The sequence below is a fragment of the Oryza sativa genome, chromosome 2 (genome assembly GCF_034140825.1).
Source record: "Oryza sativa Japonica Group chromosome 2, ASM3414082v1".
NCBI classification, from domain to species: Eukaryota; Viridiplantae; Streptophyta; class Magnoliopsida; order Poales; family Poaceae; genus Oryza; species Oryza sativa.
The window spans coordinates 13,316,331-13,337,123 of record NC_089036.1 but is presented as its reverse complement, the minus strand read 5'-3'; the positions used below and the strand labels follow the sequence as shown (position 1 = coordinate 13,337,123).

Here is a 20,793-nt window from a genome sequence, read left to right as displayed (position 1 = left end):
TGACGTGGCACGCCCCCTCGCTCGCCACTCATGCCCCGCATAATATTTCCCGATATGGAAAAATGATAGCAAAATGTTGGTTGTGCCGTGCGCTTCCTCGTGCAGGAAAATATCATATATCCATTTCGGCCGAGATTAAGGAGTTTAGCAGATCGTTTGTCTTTTGATATTAATTTTGTTAGTCACCATCATTTTTTTTCTTTTGATATTAATTTTGTTAGTCACCATTGTATACTTAGGCTCATCCTTGTGCAAAGCAGGTTTCACAAGGTTTGATTGAGTGCGCGCGCCAAGAAACACCGTAGTTGAGATTTTGCTCAAAGACCTACTTTAATTAAGTTAGTAAAATCTCCTTTTGCTCTAAATCCCAATGAACAAGGAACTCAACAACTTGTAATTTGGTGCAAAGAATTCTTTATGTGGAAACCCATACTCACTCAGGCCACGCAGCATCACACGGTGAGAGGGATGAACTGGACCTGATGCATTGGAGTGCAATCAGGGCAGCAGCCATGTTCGAGTGACCTATCACAAAGGAGGCTGGATCGTACGAGGATGCAATGGTGCTAGTAACAGGATACTGGGATAGAACTGATTGCGGCGTAACCGTAAATCCATGAGTATTTTGGATACGTGATTACACGAACATGTGGCCCTGCTTGTGATTGGAGGGCTCGTAGCATCGACTACTCCAAAAATCATACAATTGTTGTAAAATATATACCCGAACCATTATGTCGAGGGGATTCCTCCGGATCGATCTCACATTGATAACGCGCCCTTTTCCACCTATCGGTAGTTTGAGAGAAGTTTCCTAGCTACATTCTCATCAGCCAAATAGTAATTAGTAGCTACAAATCAAATACTCCCCAAACAAGCAAAGTCTACATATGTCCCAAAATATAAAGGATTTTAATCCATTATAGAAGGGAGGTAGTAAAAACTGAAACAAACACAGTTGTCCTTGTCCATGAGGCTATGTGAACCACTCATTTTGATGCGGACATCACTCCTTCGGGAATTGACCGAACAATTTGACGTTTAGAATCTGTTCCGGCGCTACGACGTCGTATTTGGGCTTGTGGGCCGTGTATCATGTTGGAACCCATTAGGGTTGCATCAAGGGTTGTTTGCACAACCCTAAACTCTATATATCAATACCCGTCGTCATCTCTAGGGTTTGGGTTTAGCAATTTGATTGTAATTCAATTCATGATGATCATAAGTAGAAAGTTCATGTTCTTCAGTCATTGATAAACAGGACAGTACTCAACACAATTACCACAAAATATACAAACTCCGAAATCAATACTATAATTAAGCAATTGTTTCCTTTTAATATCCTTTTCAAATCTCCAATCCACAAGAGGTAGATCTATAGGGCATACGCGAACACATACTTCACAAGCAATACATTTATCAAATTCAAAGTGGATTCGCCCCCAGAAACGCTCCGATGTAATTGATTTTTCATAGGGGTAGTGAATCGTTATAGGTAAACGATTTGTGTGGGATAAGGTAATTATGAAACTTTGACCAATGTACCTTGCTGTGCGTATTGTTTGTTGACCATAACTCATGAACCCAGTTACCATAGGGAACATATTCGAAATATCTATGAAAAAGGTATGTTTCTTTCTCTTGTTTGAGAGAACTTTTGTGTTGAAAATATTCTTACTGTTATTGTATTATCTTATTTTATAGTGAAACAAGTTGGGAAGAAGTTGTTAATAAGAGATTGCCCAGGGAAATAGGTAAAAGAAATTTCCATCCAAGATTTAATAACTAATCCATTCTCATCCTGGGTAAAGTCCATCTTATTGTGATAGAAATGAAGAGAAATAAATAAGCTTTAGTTAATGTAATAAAGATACTCATTGTCATTTCTAAAATTCCAACCATTTTATTCATTTGGAAAAATCCAAAAAAGGATATATAGGGAATAGACAAATTCCACCCGCCTAAGCAGAGAACTGTTACAAATAAAGAGGAAACTAATAAATTTAGGTAAGAAACAAGATAAAATAAACCATATTTGATAGCAGAATATTCGGTTTGATAACCTGCTACTAATTCTTCCTCCGATTCTGGTAAATCAAAGGGTAATCTTTCACATTCCGCCAAAGAAGAAATTAGAAAAATCAGAAAACCTATAGGCTGACGCCAAAGATTCCATCAAAAAAACCATATTTTGACTGTGCTTCAACTATATCAACTGTACTTGAACTGTTGGATAATCATAGTCGACGATAACATCCCAGTTCCCACCGCTATTCCAAAACCGTACATGAAACCTTAGTTTCATACAGCTCCTCTATGATCAGGAAAAAAGGAAAGTATTGTTTCATTTCGTTATTATCTTCTTGGGCGTAGTTAGAATTATCTAAGATAAAATCGATTTCAACGTCCTAAATTAGACCAAAGGAATTCTATCTGCTAGAATAATAAAAAACGCTTCGGAATTCATCTCATCCTTTATAATATAATGGTACTTTTTCTTTGTTCAACAATAACTTAATCTTGGAATAAAACACTCGTTATAACAATTAATAAACGAAAAGAGTTGGGTATTAGTTCATGAAGAATTCTGTATGAATATGGATAAACGATGGAAAGAATAAATAAAGATCTTTTTTTTATTGCATTCCATATCTTTTGTCCTATTCTTCTTTCCCCGAGGAGTATTTAAAAAGAAAAAAGGAATAAAGGGTTAATTCGTTCTTGATAGCCATTTCCTTAACAAGTGAATGGGAACATACTCTGGATCGGAATCCGAAGAAAGTACTACTTGCTCATTTCCACCAATTTCAAGTCCTTATTATGATTCCTTTTATGAGGAAAAATATCTAATGCTTTAGATTCCCTCATTACTAATCCTTTATGTACTTTAGTGTTTCTAATCCCTCACTAACTTTTGATGGATTCCCTTATGATTACAACTTTCTGTATCAGGAATCTCTTATTATTGCCCGCTTCAAGATATGATGACTAATCAAAAAATCTCAACCTTGGGGTAAAGAATTTACACCGCTTATGTTTACTTCCATTTTTTCTTGTACATAGGAAATGAGATTTTTTCTTTTTACTACAAATTAATAAGCAGTTTTGTTTCACTCATATAGCTATCTAGTTTAACTTACTAACCTGAATATAGAATAAGAAAAGGAGGATAAATATTCAATGAATTTCAGAGGAAAAACATCCTATTTTAACGAATCGCACGTAGAGATATTGCTAGTACACAAAAAGTTAATGGGATTTCATAACTAATAGATTGAGCGGCAGCTCGTAGACCACCTGAAAAAGAATATTTATTATTTGAGCTATATCCTGCCATAAGAAGACCAATAGGAGCAATACTTGAAATGGCAATCCATAAAAAAACACCAATACTAAGATCCGCTAAAACAAAGCGATATCCCAAAGGAATAACTAAAAAACTTAATAAAATTGATATGACTGCTATAGACGGTCCAATGCTAAATAAGGGAATATCCCCTCGGGATGGCAAGATATCCTCTTTAAAAAGTAGCTTAGTTCCATCTGCTATAGCTTGAAGCAGTCCCAGGGGGCCAGCATATTCAGGACCAATACGTTGTTGTATCGATGCGGATATTTCTCTTTCTAACCACACAATTACGAGTACTATTCTATTGTGATTCCCAGTAAGAGGGTCAAAATGGGTAGAATCCATATCAGTCCATAGACTTCTTTTAATAATTCCAAGTTCGAAAAAGAATTGATAGCTTCTACATGTACCCTGTCTATTATCATTTCAACGATCAACTTCTCCCATAATGATATCTATACTACCTAATATCGTCATGATATCAGCCAATTTCATTTTTTTTACTAGCTGAGGAAGAATTTGCAAATTAATAAAACCGGGTGGACGAATTTTCCATCTCCAGGGGAAAAGACTATCATCTCCTACCAGATAAATTCCTAATTCACCTTTTAGATTAATCTATCAAGAATAGTTTCGCCGCTAGATCGGTTTGTAAGACCCCAACTTGTGAGCTTAATCATTCATCTGCAATTTTGGTTGTATTCTTTCTTGTTCTTGTTTTTGTTCTTCAATTCATAAGCAGGGATTAGCCTTCTCGGCGAGGTCAACCGGGTTTCGGCACTGTTGATAACCAGAGGAGACGTGGTGCTGCGATTGCGGGGCTCAAGAACGTGCTCGTTCAAGAAGCCGGATCGATTTGTGTCATGACTCCACCAAATCGTTGATTATCCGAACCTTTCGAAAAATCGGGAACCCTTGTCCACATCACATTTCCTCGTGAAAATCCTGCCAATCTAAGTACATATTTATCGTGTAGCTACAAAAGTTGACATATCATCTGTTCTAGTAATATAAACATAAATTGTAAGGTATAGATGCCACACTATTAATATCTAGCACACCACTCTCCCACAACTTGTTAGGGCTCGTGTTAAGTTGGGCTACAATTTCACTGTTTTACCATGCCATCTGAGGTAGGGAGACAAATCTATACTCAACTCTCCTCCCTTTGCTAGCTGAGCACAAATCTAATGCGATATTAATGGTCCGCTTACATCGTCTTACTGTATTCGCTCTAATACAACTAAGAATGATCCGATAGTTGTATTTTTATATCGGTAACTGGCAATGGCTATTACCCTGTTGAAGTCGCTCAATGAGGTTAGTCATGTTCTCTTGCCAATAATACAAGAGCCGAAATTTAGGGCTTAGAAATATGATGATTGCTGTCATATTTATGTAATATTATGTTGCTGTACTGTTTTTGATTTCATATAAGAGAAAATGTTGGAAAATAGAGAGGAGGATCAAAATTAGAGAACTTAGGAGTGAAAGACTATTCCAGCTTATTCGTGAGAGTGATATTGCTTGTATAAGCGAGCTCCGAATGGACAGGAGGACATTTCACATTCTATGTGACATGCTTAGAGACGTCGGAGGGATCGGTAGCTTCATTCTTATATATACTATCTCACCATTTAAAGAATAGAACAATAGGAAAGTTTTTTTTACCGAAATGGAGAGACTGTAAGTAGGCATTTCAATTTATGACTGCTAGCTGTTCTGAAGCTTCATCAACTTCTACTTAGGCCTTGTTTAGTTCGCTAAAAGAAAATTTTTGGATGTCATATCGGACGTTTGACCGAATATTGGAAGGGGTTTTCGGACACGAATGAAAAAACTAATTTCATAACTCGCCTGGAAACCGCGAGACAAATTTATTAAGCCTAATTAATCCATCATTAGCACATGTAAATTATTGTGGCACTAATGGCTAATAATGGACTAATTAGGCTCAAAAGATTTGTCTCGCGATTTTCATGCAAACTATGCAATTAGTTTTTCATTTTATCTATATTTAATGCTCCATGCATATGTCCAAAGATTCGATGTGACGTGTTTGGGAAAAAAAATTGGAAACTAAACAAGGCCTTAAGAAGCCAGAACCTATACCTGAGGACACCACCGACGATAGATGGAAGTATTTCAATGCAACCCATTCTAAAAAATAAATCACATTTCCTTTCAAAAAAAATCACATCTCACCACTATTAATTGTACCATATTTTATTGATGTGGTGTTCTAGATTGTAGAATTGCCTAGGTGCATTGGATGGTACACACATAAAAGTAACTGTCCCAACCAGGATAAAAGGAAGATATAGGTCAAGAAAAGGAGACATTGTTGCAAATGTATTAGGTGTTTGTGCACCCGATATGCAGTTCATTTACTTACTACCCAGTTGGGAGGGTTCTGAACATGATGGCTGTGTCCTTCATGATGCAATTCACAGGTCGGATGGGCTTCGTGTCCCTCAAGGCGAGTTTTTTTTCCAATAAATTTATTTTGAAGTGTGACACTCCACAGCCTGAATTATACTGATATTTCTTTTTTTTTAATTTTAAAGGTTGCTATTTTTTTAGGGAAACACTGTAGGGGAAGCCCCCATAGTAAAATTAATTAAAATATAAAGAAATATTTACAACAAGTTCAACCAACCCAAGAGCAGATGTCTCTCTATTACATTCAATCTATGAACTAACAAAGAGAGATCACTTTTAAAGGTTGCTATTACTTTGTTGATGCTGGTTATATAAATGCAAATGGTTTTTTAGCCCCTTACGGAGGCCAAAGATATCATTTAGGTCGTTTCACAGCACTTGACCGACCATGTAGTGCAGAGGAGTACTTTAACATGAGGCACACAAGTGCTAGAAATATTATAGAGAGGTCTTTTGGAAGACTAAAGGGTCGTTGAGCGATTTTGAGGTCTCCATCCTATTTTCCTATCAAAACTCAGTGTTGAATTATAATGGCATGTGCTTTATTGCACAACTTAATTTTGCAAAAGATGTCTAGTGATCCATTTGAGGATGAGGATGAGATACTGTCGGATATACTTAAGGGAGAACTCGCTGAACCTGAGTTTATCTCAGCTATTTCGACATCTGATGATTGGACGAATTTTCGCAACACTCTTGCTCAAGGGATGTATAATAGCTATAGGGCTCATTGAGGTTTGTGTTTTAAATGGAATTTCTAATTGATTGCAAATCAGAACTAAAAACAAATGTTGGTACAACTATGGACGCTCACTGATGTTAGTTTTCTGTTGAATTTCTAATATTGCAGTTATGGAGCATCTTGGAAGCTCAAGCATTGTGCGTGGGAGAGGCAATAACAAGAGGATTTGGACGTACTTCGAGGATGAGGAACTGATCAAGGCACTGTTCGAGATTGCTTTAGATCCAAGCTGGAAATCAGAAGGGGGTTTCAAAAATGGATACTGCCAAGTTCTAGAGAACGTGCTTGCTAAGAAGTTGCCAAATTCTGGCCTTACTGCTGTTCCGCACATCGAGTCGAGAGTAAGACACTTTAGGACCAAGTTTGGGGCAATTGAAGTGATGCTAACCAAAAGTGGCTTTTCTTGGGATGACAACAGAAAGATGATACAATGTGAGAAACAACAATACGATGATCATTGCAGGGTAAGTCATCAAACTAACTATATAATTATATGGAATACAAAATTTATTTATTGATTCATTAGTGCATTGAATTGAAATATGTGAAACTAACTGTAAGATATTTTCTGAAATTTTGTTCCAAATAAGAGGCTATGTAAAATTCCTTTGAAATGTTTGCGAAGACAACATTATGGTTTTCTTGTAGTATGCTCTCTCATAAATATGTTCTCTTGTGTTTTTCATGTAATTGTTGCATTTTTGATATGTCACAGTAGCTGCATAGGTCTCTCTTCTGCTTGCTAAACCATGACCTTAATTTTGTGTCATTCTTTGTATTTTACAGAAAAACAATGAGGCAAAGGGTCTGTATGGTGTAGCATTCCCTCACTATGATACACTAGCTGCAATTTATGGTAAAGACATTGCTACTGGAGAAGGTGCAGAGGGTTTTGGTGAGGCTGTTGCTAATATGGAGAAAGAAATTGTTCGAGATATTCAAGATGAAGAGGATGAGGAGGATGAAGAGAGAGTGTCTAGAGAAACGCCTCGACGGAGCGTTGATTCATCAGCACCTCGACGGAGCATCGATTCAGCTGCACCTCGGCGGATCATCGATTCAGCTGCACCTCGGCGGAGCATCGATTCAACTGCTTCAAGCTCTAAGAAGCGGAAGAAAGACAGCAACAAACTGAAACATACCTTGTCAAGTGACCCTTTTATGGATGTCTTTGCCAATGTTCAAGGTGATCTGAGGGATGTTACAAAGCATGTGGGAGCAATGGTGGCATCTATGCAACATGAAGCTGAGATCCAAGAGAAGGCAATGGTTGAGGAGGACCCACTACAAAAAATTCAGAATGAAGCTATTCTTGAGTGTCAAAAGCTTGGATTGACTGGTACTGAAGTTGTCAATGATGCAGCTGCTTTTGTAAAAGTGCCGGCTCAAATGAGTATGCTTCTTGCTCTTCCAGAATCTCTCAGGAGGGAGTACGTCCTGAAAATACTTGCTGGTAATTCCCTATACACATTTGCATGTTGTATTACATACTTTATTTTGAGGTCATTAATTGTAAGCATATTGCATTTTACTACTTTAGCATTTCATATATGCATTCACTGTGAACAAATTCGCATCAAATACCTTTTATTGCCTTATATACTATTTGTCTGAAACCATGAACAATTATAATGCATGTATGGGTCCAGCTGTCCAGCTCAATGCCATAGGAATTAACCTAAGGAGGCATAATTCACTCCAAACTACTCCTAGCTGGAGTATGTGCCTATGCCTTTCTTGCTTGCTTGCACCTATAAAAAAGTGGTTCAAGAAAACAAAGCTTTTCTACCAATTCCTTGTACATATTCTGTGATCAAAGTACTGTCCTATTTTTAAGACAAAAGTACTACCCTAGCTTATTTGTTAACTAATCTGGTAGTTTCACTCATGTCAATTGTTCATCCAATCCTTTATCGATTGAATTTTGAAGGTGTGCCATTGATTATATTTTGCAAAATATTATCTCTTGTCTTGAATTCTTGCTGTCAAAATTTGCATCCAAATAGAAGTGACAGTGTTGTGCTTGTTCACTGCATTTGCATCCAAACAGAAGTCTCCATATTATGTATTTTCTCGTTGTGTATCAGTTTCAGAATTTGATTTCTCAACCGACACATGTTTTGCTTGCACCTGTTAGTCTGTTACCTGGCTGCCTAACCAAACAGCGCGAATGAATTGGTATCCGTTACAGCAACTATCCAGACAAAGCACGTAATCGGTTACCGGCGGAAGCATTCCCAATTACGTTTACGTTAACATTATTGAACCAAACACCACCATGTTCTCTTGCCAATAATACAAGAGCCGAAGAGTTGCCAAATGTTACTCTGCTATTTGCAAGTTCCGCAAGGGACCGCATAACTGCAAATAAGCCTGGAGCTCAATGCTTACATGGCCTGAAAAGGTGGCCATACTCTGAAGAATGATTATAATGTATACATATCTATGTGCTGAGAAATATAAAAAACTATAGGACGAGAACAGCTAAAATACAACAGAAAAAAGAACATCTTGAGGCCAAAGGAAGCACTGAGCTTTACAGGAGGCTCGCCAATCCTTGCTAATAGTTGGTCAAGATTTTATCTGGTGATACACCATCTGCTACAAGGGCTGATGTGATCTCCTGTGAAGCAGAATACATCATCATCATCATATACAATTAATGAACGGGAATAATGGAACTCATCAGATTTTAGTTAACGATAGAACTTAATGAGATAACTCGTACCAAACTGCCATCCAAAAGAACAAGACAACAAAGACCGATAAATTCATCTGTACAATCGAAAATCCGTACAGTGCACGGGCAAACCGCAAACTAATTTGTAACTTTGCACCACTTGCACCCATGTATTGGTAGCCAAGAGCAGGCTGGCCAGTGTTGTGTGTTGAACCAAACAAACTCATCGACAATGAAATCGACATCGCAGTGCTGGCCATCGTGTTGAAACACCATGGTGGTTTGAGCCTACCACAGCTGCTGCAATCTCCACCAGAAACTTATCATGCTATTGAAGATGGCCACAACCCAAGCAAAACCAGCTTCATAGACATGAAGGACTAGCAGGTCCTTACCATAGATGACCCGAAATGGAGTGGAATGCTTAGCTGTCTAGAAATGAGTTGCAACGAATCTTAGCACAGGGCATTCAGTGAACTCACTGTGGGCCGATCATCAGCGACGCAGTAAAGGTACATCTGCCAATGGGATTGGGGATAAAAGGCAAAGCTCATGTGTAGCATGACATATACCAACTGGAAGAGATCCTCTTAAAAGGCACTGGTGAAGATGGGATCCCTTTTGCTCATAATAGATAACGGGATACTCTGTAGCTGGACGATCGCATTGGACAAGGCCCTTGCGATGGAGCTTGCTATATTGGGATGGTCAAGGGCGATGAATCGCTACTGTGTAGTTTGGATGATGTTGTACAAGAAAGCACTTGGGGCGGAGCTATATTAGGACGTTCAAGGGCAATGATGTGAGCGCACTTCAAGAACCAGTCCTTGACGGTAGGACGGCATACATAACATTCACCTTTCGGAGAACCTCAAAAAGGGGATATGCACCTACATTAGAGATGACTCCTGAAGGGGTTGCATGAGACTAAAGGGGTGGAGGTGTTCTATATTATTGTTTTGCCACATGATATTCGCCTATACAAAAGTCCTATAACAAATGTCGCATGCTGGCAGTGGCGTATCTAGGTTTTTCTATGGGTGGTCCAACCAATATATATTTTTTTAAAAAACCCTAAATATAACGAAGCTAGGAGTATAAATTGATCAAATGTGCATCAAAATGCATTAATAAGGGTGCTTTTTTTCTTTTTCCCCCAAAAAAATTCATTTTTGTATATATATGCATTGGGCTAGGATTTTTTTTAGGTGGTCCCGGGACCACCCTTGGATCTGCCTGTGCATGGTGGACACATGCAAAAGTGCAACTGTAGTTGGTGCAAGGTCTTTTGGGTGTCCTCGTCATACCATGGTGTCGGCCAACAAGTTAGCGAAATTATCAATCGACTGGCACATGGAACTTTCCACGGTGCCGTAGGAGACCATCGACCGTGCTCTAATATTACATGTTCCTTGTATCACAATATTGCATCGAGGCCTGCCTATACTCTACCCTAAAAGCATAACAGCTTACCTAATTATTTGGTGGGATCGTGGAGAGGCATTGATCCTAGATGTACTTCAAGCTAAGAGGTAGGTGAAAACTATGGAAAACATCATTGTTGCTTGATGTGTGACAATTCTCACATCATAGGTCAACGAGGAGACATCGAGATCAAGTCACACAACAATGCTAGATTCAAACAGTTACCAAATGTGCATACGGGCTCCTTTTCAGGCCCATAAGTACTTGGTGGAAAGCTCTTGGAGTCCTCTTTCCAACAGATTTAACATCATCTCTATATTCCATCAAAGTTGGCCACAATTAAAGAAAGATGGTGTTGTGCCACCTGTCATGAGCCTTTATGCTTATAATTTTGTGTGGAGACTAGGACCTCGGTCCAAGTGGGGCCCATGTGGAGTGCCCCTCAATCATGTGGAGCACAACCCTACACACCCCAAGGTCATCCTCCCATCTCCTTAAATAGCTAGGTAACCTTCAGTATTTCTCAGGTTTTCTTATATTAAAGTTAGTCATTGCTACTTTGCCTTGCAGTTGCACGTGTCTGCCAGACCGCCTAATTACTCGTCTTCGGAACCACACCTTATCGAGTGTTCGATTTATCGTGAGCTTGAATTCCTATTTGTATTATCAAATTACTTTAATCTTGTTCTTCCTTGTTTCTTCGATTTACTTGCAGAAATAAGGTTGATCTGACCAGGTAAGATCAACAACAGATGGAGAGGTGTATAGATCGCTAAGGTGCAATACAACGTCTAGTACAATTGTAGTCGGGTCATCAACTTCTCTCCCAAATTATAGGTATCATCAACTAACAGAAAAATTGGACCATCCTTGCTCATATCGATTGGAATTACAGAGTTGTGAGCGTTTCACTACTAAAGACAACCTTAATAAGTTGGATCAACTCTCACTCTTAGGACAATAACTTTGTGTTAAGGTATGTCTGCCCTGTTGAAGAAAGCAAGGAGGGAATCAACTTGATGGAGAATCTGACTGAAGTCTAGACCCAAGGTGTCACAATCGACTGCAGAAAGTGTGTTGATGTTAGGATCTGCAAGACAAGCTAGTGATCAACAAAAAATTTAAGAGCTTGGAATGTACGCTCGCCTTTGGTCCTCCAAAAAACTCCTTCACAAGCTTGGATAGCTAAACAAAGTCGTAATCCTAGATAAACGTTTTGTAGTATCCACACAAAACCACCATAAGATCTATCGCTGTAGAGGATTAGGTATTTAGCTCACATGGTGTGGCCTCTAAGCCATGCTAGGTGATGAGATGTCGAGATGGTTCTGCCACTAGAAGGACATGGGCGAGCCATCAAATTTCCATACATGTGCCAACATTTTAAACAACTATACATTGACGATGTCGAATCCTCCAAGAGGAATTGTCACCCTTTTGCTAAGCCAGGTGCTTGTCACCCAATTGTTATTAGTGATGCCAAGCTTACACGCATTGTCTCATGCACATAGTTGTGTGAGTTGTAGACCATGAGTGCAACACATTGGAGGTGCCCTTGATAGAGACTAGCAACTATTCTACTTGTGTGGATGATGATAACATTAAGTGATACCTAGATGTCCTCGGTTGGCTTACAAGGCTCTTCCAACTCTCTATAGTACAGCACCATGGGCGATGTAGTGGTGGATGAGACCAAAATTCCTAGGCAATTCTAACATAGCCGCCTGGGTTCGATTGGTCATTTTCTTGGGTTAATTAGATCCATGCCATCACAAATTTCACGATTTAGAAAAATACCATTACTATTCACCTATTTTTAACTATGCCACTGCAATACATCTGAAATCGGATCCATGCCACTCTATACAACTCAAACATGTTTGAAACGTATTTTTGCTACTGTATTTTCGTAGGGACCAAAATACCCCTCGTCCTATCCCCATAGGACCCACCTGTCAAGTTCATCTTCCTCCACCCTTCCCAATCTTCCTCTTCCCACTCTCTCCACAAGCTCTTCCGATGGTTTGCAGGGACGGCTCCTGATAGTGGAGGCAGTGACAATAGTAGCATCCGACGAAGCCGCGACCTGAATTGTGCTCTCCGCCAGGCTCGAGGTGCAGTGGAAACGAAGCTCCAACCAGCGGTATCTTCTGAAGAAAACTTAAAAAATAATAACGGTAGCTTCTGAAGAAAACTAGAAAACTGAAAAAATATTAAGGGGAAAGGGACAAATCAGATGACGGGAGCTAGCAAATCTCCTCTCCTGTCCAGGGTGCTTCTGCAAAGGCAGACCTCCTCCCATAGCGGCCAGGTCGGTCAGCTTGTCGGCCTGATCCTGCTACTACTCTCAGCCATGGCTCCGGCAGCGCGCGCGGACAAGCCTGCGAGGGGCTGGCTGGCAGTGACGGTCGAGGTGGACGAGTCCTCCGCTGTGTACTACCCCCATGGGTATGGCTTATCCAAAGAAGAGAGGCAGAGTGGAGGAAGATGATGGATCTGACATGTGGGTCCCATGTGAGAAATGGGACCAGGGGTATTTTGGTCACTATGAAAATACAATAGCAAAAGAACATTTCAAAACGGGCCTGAAGTGTACAAAGTGGCATGAATCCAATTTTATATGTATTGCAATGGTATGGCTATAAATAGGTAAATAGTAGTGGTATTTTTCCAAACCGTGAAATTTGCTATGGCATGAATTTAATTAACCCCATTTTCTTTGGGTGAGTTGATTGGACCAAGACATAAGGCCTTACATTGGGGGTGAGGGTCGCTAGCGCCCTGTTAGGGCATTGCTGTAAGCATTGAAGGTGGCTCATTGGACGCAGTTGGCTTGGCAACTGGTTTGGCTGTGATGTCCTCTATCAAACGCCATTGGAAAGTGTGAGTGAGGCACATGGCCACATGGAGGTTGTTTGGCATATTCCTCCTTAAACCTCTTAGGTGGAGTAATTCCAATTTGCCAACAGATTGTTACACATTCGTGGTCCATGTGCATATTATCTAAAAAGTGAGGTCATGAAGGACTCCTCATCACGCTCAAGCATATGGTAACATTATTGTGCTACTCCGGAGAAGTGGTGCACCGTGGTGCAACCAACCACAACCCTACTCTGAAAACAAATGTTCACATCATTAACACAGGAGAAGGTCGTACTTACGTTAGAAACTTAAGCTATCTGCGTAGTGCTGCTTTCTTAACCAACAATACTAACTTGAACTAGATAGAACTAAGGGTGGTAGTTTCTCCATTGGGTCTAGGGCCTAGGCAATTTTCTCACCCACGAGTTGATCGGGGTGAGGCACTTACTGCTTCCGAGGGGCGGAGGCGGGTTATATGTTTCATCCACGGTGATCGGCAAGGCCCCGTATACATAGGAGATGAGAAAATACATACTCCACAAAAGCCCATCAAGAAAACCCTATCCCGTTATGTCAATCTCTCGGTCCCCACAAATCCATCCCACACCACCATCGCAGACCTCCCCTTCGACATCGTGTCCCTTGATCTGCACTAGAACGCATGTAGCCAAACCACTATGCTACGTTCGTCGTTGCGGACCTATCCCTTGACCTTGACTCTGCATCCCGATGAAGTAGCGGCCAGGGCTCCTACGACACTGCAGCTGGCCTCAACCTCATATTCCTCTATCCTAAAGCGTGGTGGTCGACGGTGGCTGATGGCTGGCCTTGACCTCCTATTCCTCTGATGTGTCGCTTCATCTTCCACTTCCGTCCTCAGAGTGGCCAGGGACTGATTTCGCCCCACTCTTCACCCTGGGGCTGGGGTTGTTCTTGTCCAATCCACACCCGCCCCACTCCGTTGCCAACCCCTAGTTACATCTATTGTCACCAAAGAAGATGACATCAACTTACCACAAATCGTTTTGGACAATGACATGGTCTCCAAAAAATAACTTTAACCATTGTTTTCTATTATAATATATATAAAAATATCAACAAATATTTAGCTTTGCTTCTCAATAAATAATATTATAATTATTATAGTTGAACTAAATTCAATCTTCTTAAAATTTTACTTACCACATGCACATTGATGGTATAATACTTCCTCTATTTCACAATATAAGACATTTTGGGTTTTGAATAGATTCATGCATGGATCTAAGTATGTGCTTCATATATGTCTAAATTCATAAGGATGTTAGTAAATATAGACGAGTGATGGAGAGACCAAAACATCTTACATTGTGGAATGGAGAGTAGCATTTTGTACCCAAATCTGAATTTTATATTGATTAAACGTATGTATTGGACACTTCATGATGTGGATTATACTCCAATTCATAAGTGTGCAAACTAACATTACTAGCTCCTGACTGCAACTTGCAGAGTTCAATAAAATTTCAGGGTGAATCAAATTAGCTTTATCTCAAGATGTAATACAGATCTGAGCACACAAAATAAAGTGCAAGAGCTAGTGGTGGTTTGATATAGCTATATTTCTTGCAACAGACAGCATTGGGTTTATCACAATTATGATAAGAATCTAGGAACTACACTAAGCGCAGGGCAACATTTGATTGCTACAAAGTGCAGGGCAACATTTGATTGCTACAGTAAGTGTAAATTATTTTTCTTTTTTTGGGAACAAATAGCTATCGGCCTAGAAAAAAAAGGTTCACTTTTGGAGTATTTACTGCACAGTATTGAATTATATCCTTAAGGTTTCAGCTCTTTGGCCAGAAGAACCAAACATAATATTTGTAACCTGTAGCACACATAACAATAGGAATGTGCAAAAGTAAAAAAAAAAAAGAGAGGATAAACATGCCTCAGACATTTGTTTTTGTCCACAGAGCACTGCCCCAGTAGAAAAATGATTTGCTATGTTCTGGGCTTTCAAGAAAGCATCCTGGAAAATGAAAATGATATGATATAAGGTTGTATGTACCTATGAACATATAACAAGATTATAGTAATGTTGGAGTTTTCATATATTACCTGAACATATCCCCGTTCTCCTTTCCAACTATCATCTGCTCGTGACAATACCGGTATTATTTTAAGCCCAGTTGACTCCCAGTTTGTAAACCTATCCTGCCAGAGAGAAAAGGTTTATGTGAAGATATTGTTTACATAGAGCAGAATGAAGGAAAGTTCCAAGTCTCAACCTGATATGCCATTGTTTGGAGATTTCTGGCACCGTAATAAAGTCGTACATCAGCTCTTTGATCCGCAGCAAAACCAAACTCAATAAGTGACCGAACCGGACTGCATGATTAACATACAAATTAACCTGGGTAGGATTCCATCAAAAGGATGCCAGACTATACTTGATCACCAAAACCAGACAGTCAGCAACAATATGGAATCAGACTAAATTATCGTAAAAGATGTATCAGCATTCAAGACATATTTAGCCCTGTCTTTCCTATCCAGCAAATAAGATAACAGCATGCTGATCTCCCTTAGAAGCAAGGAAACCTTTTCCTGCTCTTGGGTAGTTACAAACAAAATACACGTCCTTGACAAACGCCAACTAACATCATGTACATGTTAGTGAAACTATCATGAAACTCCAACATCTTTTTTTCGATTGCCCTATTGCTAGGTTGATCTGGAACATTGTCATGTGTGCTTTTAATTTGGGACCTATCCTGAACAGTAATCAGTTATTTGGCACATGGCTTTCTGCGTTTGGGAAAAAACTTAAAAATCTGGTAGTCACTGGGGTGGCTGCAGTGTTTTGGGCTATTTGGAAAACAAGGAACAAAAAGCTTGTTTTGACAAAAAATTTCCTAATGATCCAACTGATGTAGTTTTCTTTGTTTGCCATTGGATTGAATCTTGGGTTCCTTTGCAGAAAGTGGAGGTAGATCAAAGAAGGCTGCTATTGGGGGCCAAACTCATAAGACAGGTAGCAAATGAGATCTTCAATTCCAAGTATGGATTGAGAGGAGGCGCAAGAAGGATTGGACTGTGAAGTCAGCTTAGATTTGAAGACCTGTGGTGGCTGCTGCCTTGCTATGGTCTTTGGATTCTTAGGTGTCTTAGCTTTACTTTAAAACTGCAGGGAGTTGAGTCCTTTGTGTCATAGGGGAGATTTTGGTTGGAGTCTTCTGGAAAACCGTATTTTGGATGTAGTTTCCTCAGAAAACTAGCTTGCTGGTAGTCCTTGTTTCCTTTGTATGAAAGAACTCTGTAGTATGCTCATTTCTAGTAATGGAAATGGGGGCTTCATACCCTTGGTCAAAAAAAAAAAATAAAATCATGTACATGTCCTTGCCAAACGCTAACTAAGTTTGCTTTGATGGTGAGGAAAGGGAACTAAACATTCTCACAATATTCTAACAAATGTGAAGCAATAGTTCATTTTAGGTCCAGTAAATTGGTACAACCATTCAAAAACATATAGGAGCAGAAAGAGAAAGCAGAACCCTTACTACTATAGTACAAATGCATTTATCTATTTAACTTTATGCATTGTTCTCTTTACTACTACAGTACAAATGCATTTTTCTATTTAATCTCTACTATTATAAAAATTGAAGATGTTTATGCCGGTCCTTTGGTATGTCATCCGTGTTTGAGTCGGTTTTTAAGTTCGTTCGCTTTTAGAAATACAGAAGGAGTCGTATAAGAAATCTCTTTAAAAAAACTCGCATGCTAACTAAGACGATCGAACTCCTAATTGCAGCTCATGATTTTGTAAAACAAATATCCAAGCGAATTCCCACAGGCAGCTATGAGACATTAACATTGGCATCTACTCCCTCCTTCCCAAATTGATCATCACATAATGGAATTCAAAATTTCTCAAATTGATCATCATATAACCGCATGGACACAGATTTCATCAGAATACAATTAATACAACATGGGAGAATGTGTGCATGCTAAGGTGTAAGAGCAGGTACAATAACAGGCTATAAGCCAGCTATAAACATATTTTAATGAGATAAAGGAAGAGAGAGAAGAGCAGCGGGCTACAGATCTGTAGCCAGCTGCAGCACAGACTCCAAGACATACAGTGTGTAGGATCATGTATTAATAGTGTTGTAAGCAACTATTGTATGAATTGGCTATTACATTGGCTATAAATGATATGGAGCTAGTAGTTAGCTATACTATTAAACTTGCTCTAACTGGAATGATGTTTTAATCGATGCATGCATTGTGGGAGAATGTGTTCATGATGACTTGATTGATGTGATTTAAATTATCATTGGTCTTGATGCATAAAATATGATGATCAATTTGGGAAGGAGGGAGTAATGTTTTTCTTTAATTTTCTTTTTCTTTGCTTTACTTTATGTTTGCCTCTATGGCTTCTTACGAATAAGAGACTACTTTGAATCTTCAATACTCTTAAAATTTCACATGAACAGATATTAAACTGGCAAATTAGTTTAATGTTCGGTTTTACATGCTTTATATGTAAAAACTATTTTTTTTTTACTTTTCCTAATCAATTTCGAGTAGTGACATATGATATAAGTTTTCCCTTGAAGAAAAAGTATTGCTATATTATAAGCTTAGCTTTCACAGAATACGATATCTTCCATGATAACTGCCATCGCCATTTTGGGCCCATGGGCCATGAGACAAAGACATGAAAATCATGATTCTTTTAAACCCTTGATTACATGATATTAAGTTAGCTTAAGTCCTACTTTCTTACATGTTTCCCTACAAGAATATTTGGGGCTAAATGGGGGGTGATGGCCAAGCAGATCAACAAAACCAAGAGTGCTGATTAACCTATACAAATTTCGTACTAAAAATTGAGAAAGCCAAAGGAAATTGCCCACTATTTGGCTTATTAAAAAAATTGGCATGCGAAAGGAAATTAGTAATACTAAGCCAAAACTAGCCAATCTGCAGACCATTCGATGGGAAACAAACAGCTCACAATCTTTTGCTGCCCAATCAGCATGCTGGGGCAGCTGGGCTGACATGGAAGGTGGTGATTGGATGCATGAAATATGCTATTGGTTTATTTAGTACTAATGCTTAAAAGATCATATATTCTAAACTAAAAGTATTTATTTTGTAATCCATTTAGGAAAAATCTATTTCTCATAACTTAGCCCAGTCAGTCCAGTCATAGAAAATTCACTTTTTTTTACATAGAGAGTAATAGAAGGAAGGTAGAACCACCAATTCGTCATAGTCATATACATATTGGCATTTTACCTTGCTCAAGCCAAAGGCTACCCGCTACCCTACCTATTTGCCAAAACAGCATGCTATCTACCCAATCCTTCAATGCCAAACATTTTGTCATGCCCAGATATCGGTTGTAACCAAATCTTGATATGGTTTATCAAGGCTAGCAATCAAACAGTCAACACAACTAAGGTTTGGCTATTTCTTCCGCCTAGCCACCGCTGCAAATTTTGGCATGACTACTGACCAGGGATGGTGGCCAGAGGGTGTGTGCCCCAACAGGCCCAGGATCACATGCTGTTTAACAAGCCATCTCAACTTGTGTCACATTGCATATGCTGTAAGGCAAAGTGCGTTGCCTCACCATACTGCTGTAGTAAACATGCCATTTAAATAAAAGTATGTAATGCAGTATAGCGTAATTGCTAATCTTCGTACACATACCATCCATTTCTCATGTTAATTTTTCATATAGGTAATTCTTTTGTGATCTATTTCATCTGTAAGGAATGTTTGATCCTTAGCAAAACAAAAACAAAAGGCATTTTTTTAGGAAAGAACCAAAGGTGAGGTACTAATTTTCTAGGCTTGATTTATATGCATAAGTAATAGATAACACAATTATGTCAGCACCTACGGTTATTATTAGAGATACTGTTGCTCGACGATACTGTTATTTTCTCATCTTGCATTCTTCCGCTAAGTCAGCCTTTATTTATTTTAGCAAACTGGATTATAGTAAGTAAATGAGTCGTCCGATTAATGAGATACATCAAAAGAAACAAGTTGCATTACAGTGACAACATGTTCAAAATTACTGAAGAACATTGCGATATCTCTAAGCTTATACATATGAAATTTGTTATAGCTCAGAACTATTTTAAAAGCTTCACTATGTGTAAACTGCAAAATGCTACTAATAAAGCAATATGTGTGACAACTGACTATTGCAGTGTTAACCACATTAAACTCAGCTCAGCATATATACAAAAACAAGCATTCATCAGAGAGAGAAGCAATCACCTGATCCCGGTCCCTGTAGCAAAGAGGAGCACAGTTTGCGCCTCATCGGGCGGATTTATCCTGCTGATGGGGAACCCATTACCCATTATCGCGCCAAGCTCCAGCACGTCCCCGTCGCGGAGCCCACACAGCTTCTCCGCCGTGGTACCAGGTACGGTCTTGACCAAGAACTCGAACGCGGCACCCCCAGGCGGCGAGGCGATGGCCATGAACGCCGGTTTGAGCTCATCCTCGCCGGGGACGCGGATTAGGAGATACTGCCCCGGCGTGGTGTAGGATGCGGCGAGGTCGGTAGCGTCGGAGAGGTCCACGGAGAAGTGGACGAGCGAGCCGTCGGCGGTGGCTGGGCCGAAGGAGGAGACGGGGGCGGGGGTCCAGACGGCCGCATCCTGCTGGACAGCGGCGAGGCGACGGGAGCGCATTCGGCGCCGGAGGAAGGGCAGCGAGCCCATTGCGGGCACGGCGAAGGCATGAGGGGAGGGAAGGAGGGGGAGGGTTGTGACGGTGTTGGCGACCGCAGCCATGGCGACCGGTGGCGGTGGGATTCTTGTTGGGAGCACCCTGGTCGACTGGGGATTTGAGGCGCCGATAAATCTGGAGGGGATAGAATCATAGAAATATAGAATGATGAGGTGGGGTTCACTGGATGGAAACACAAAGATAACGGGTAGGAGCCAATTGGTTGTTTGGAACACGTGGATTATGGGGGGGGGGGGGGGGGGGGCTATTTGAACCGAATTTTTTGGTACAGTGTTTCAGGTTACAGTACGTTTTGAATTTGGTCAAAGTCAAACTATTTTAAATTTTACTACTTTTATAGAAAAAAAATAGTAATATTTTTAACTCAAGATAAATTTATTATAAAAATTTATTCAATTGTATATTTAATAAAACTATATTGATGTTATAAATATATAACATCCCGAAAATTAATTATTTTCTAATTATGCATCATGTTGATTCTTATATTCTTAATAACCTCCTAAACCAAGGACATTA

General features: G+C 39.6%; 2 protein-coding genes across 2 annotated transcripts; one reads left to right on the top strand and one right to left on the bottom strand.

Annotated features, from left to right (window-relative positions):
• Positions 1-5,024: 5,024 nt before the first annotated feature.
• Positions 5,025-8,670, top strand: LOC107277073 (uncharacterized). Its single transcript, XM_066307614.1, has 6 exons — positions 5,025-5,035; positions 5,732-5,802; positions 6,642-6,997; positions 7,320-7,530; positions 7,597-7,986; positions 8,621-8,670. Exons 1-6 carry the CDS (start codon positions 5,025-5,027, stop codon positions 8,668-8,670), a joined length of 1,089 nt encoding a protein of 362 aa, XP_066163711.1.
• A 175-nt stretch (positions 8,671-8,845) lies between these two features.
• LOC4329197 (fruit protein pKIWI502) lies at positions 8,846-20,384 on the bottom strand. Its single transcript, XM_015767225.2, has 5 exons — positions 19,795-20,384; positions 15,774-15,873; positions 15,604-15,699; positions 15,434-15,514; positions 8,846-9,156 (listed from the first exon to the last, which is right to left on the bottom strand). The coding sequence occupies exons 1-5, from the start codon at positions 20,316-20,318 to the stop codon at positions 9,094-9,096; spliced, it is 864 nt and encodes a 287-aa protein (XP_015622711.1). The 5' UTR covers positions 20,319-20,384; the 3' UTR covers positions 8,846-9,093.
• Positions 20,385-20,793: the final 409 nt, after the last annotated feature.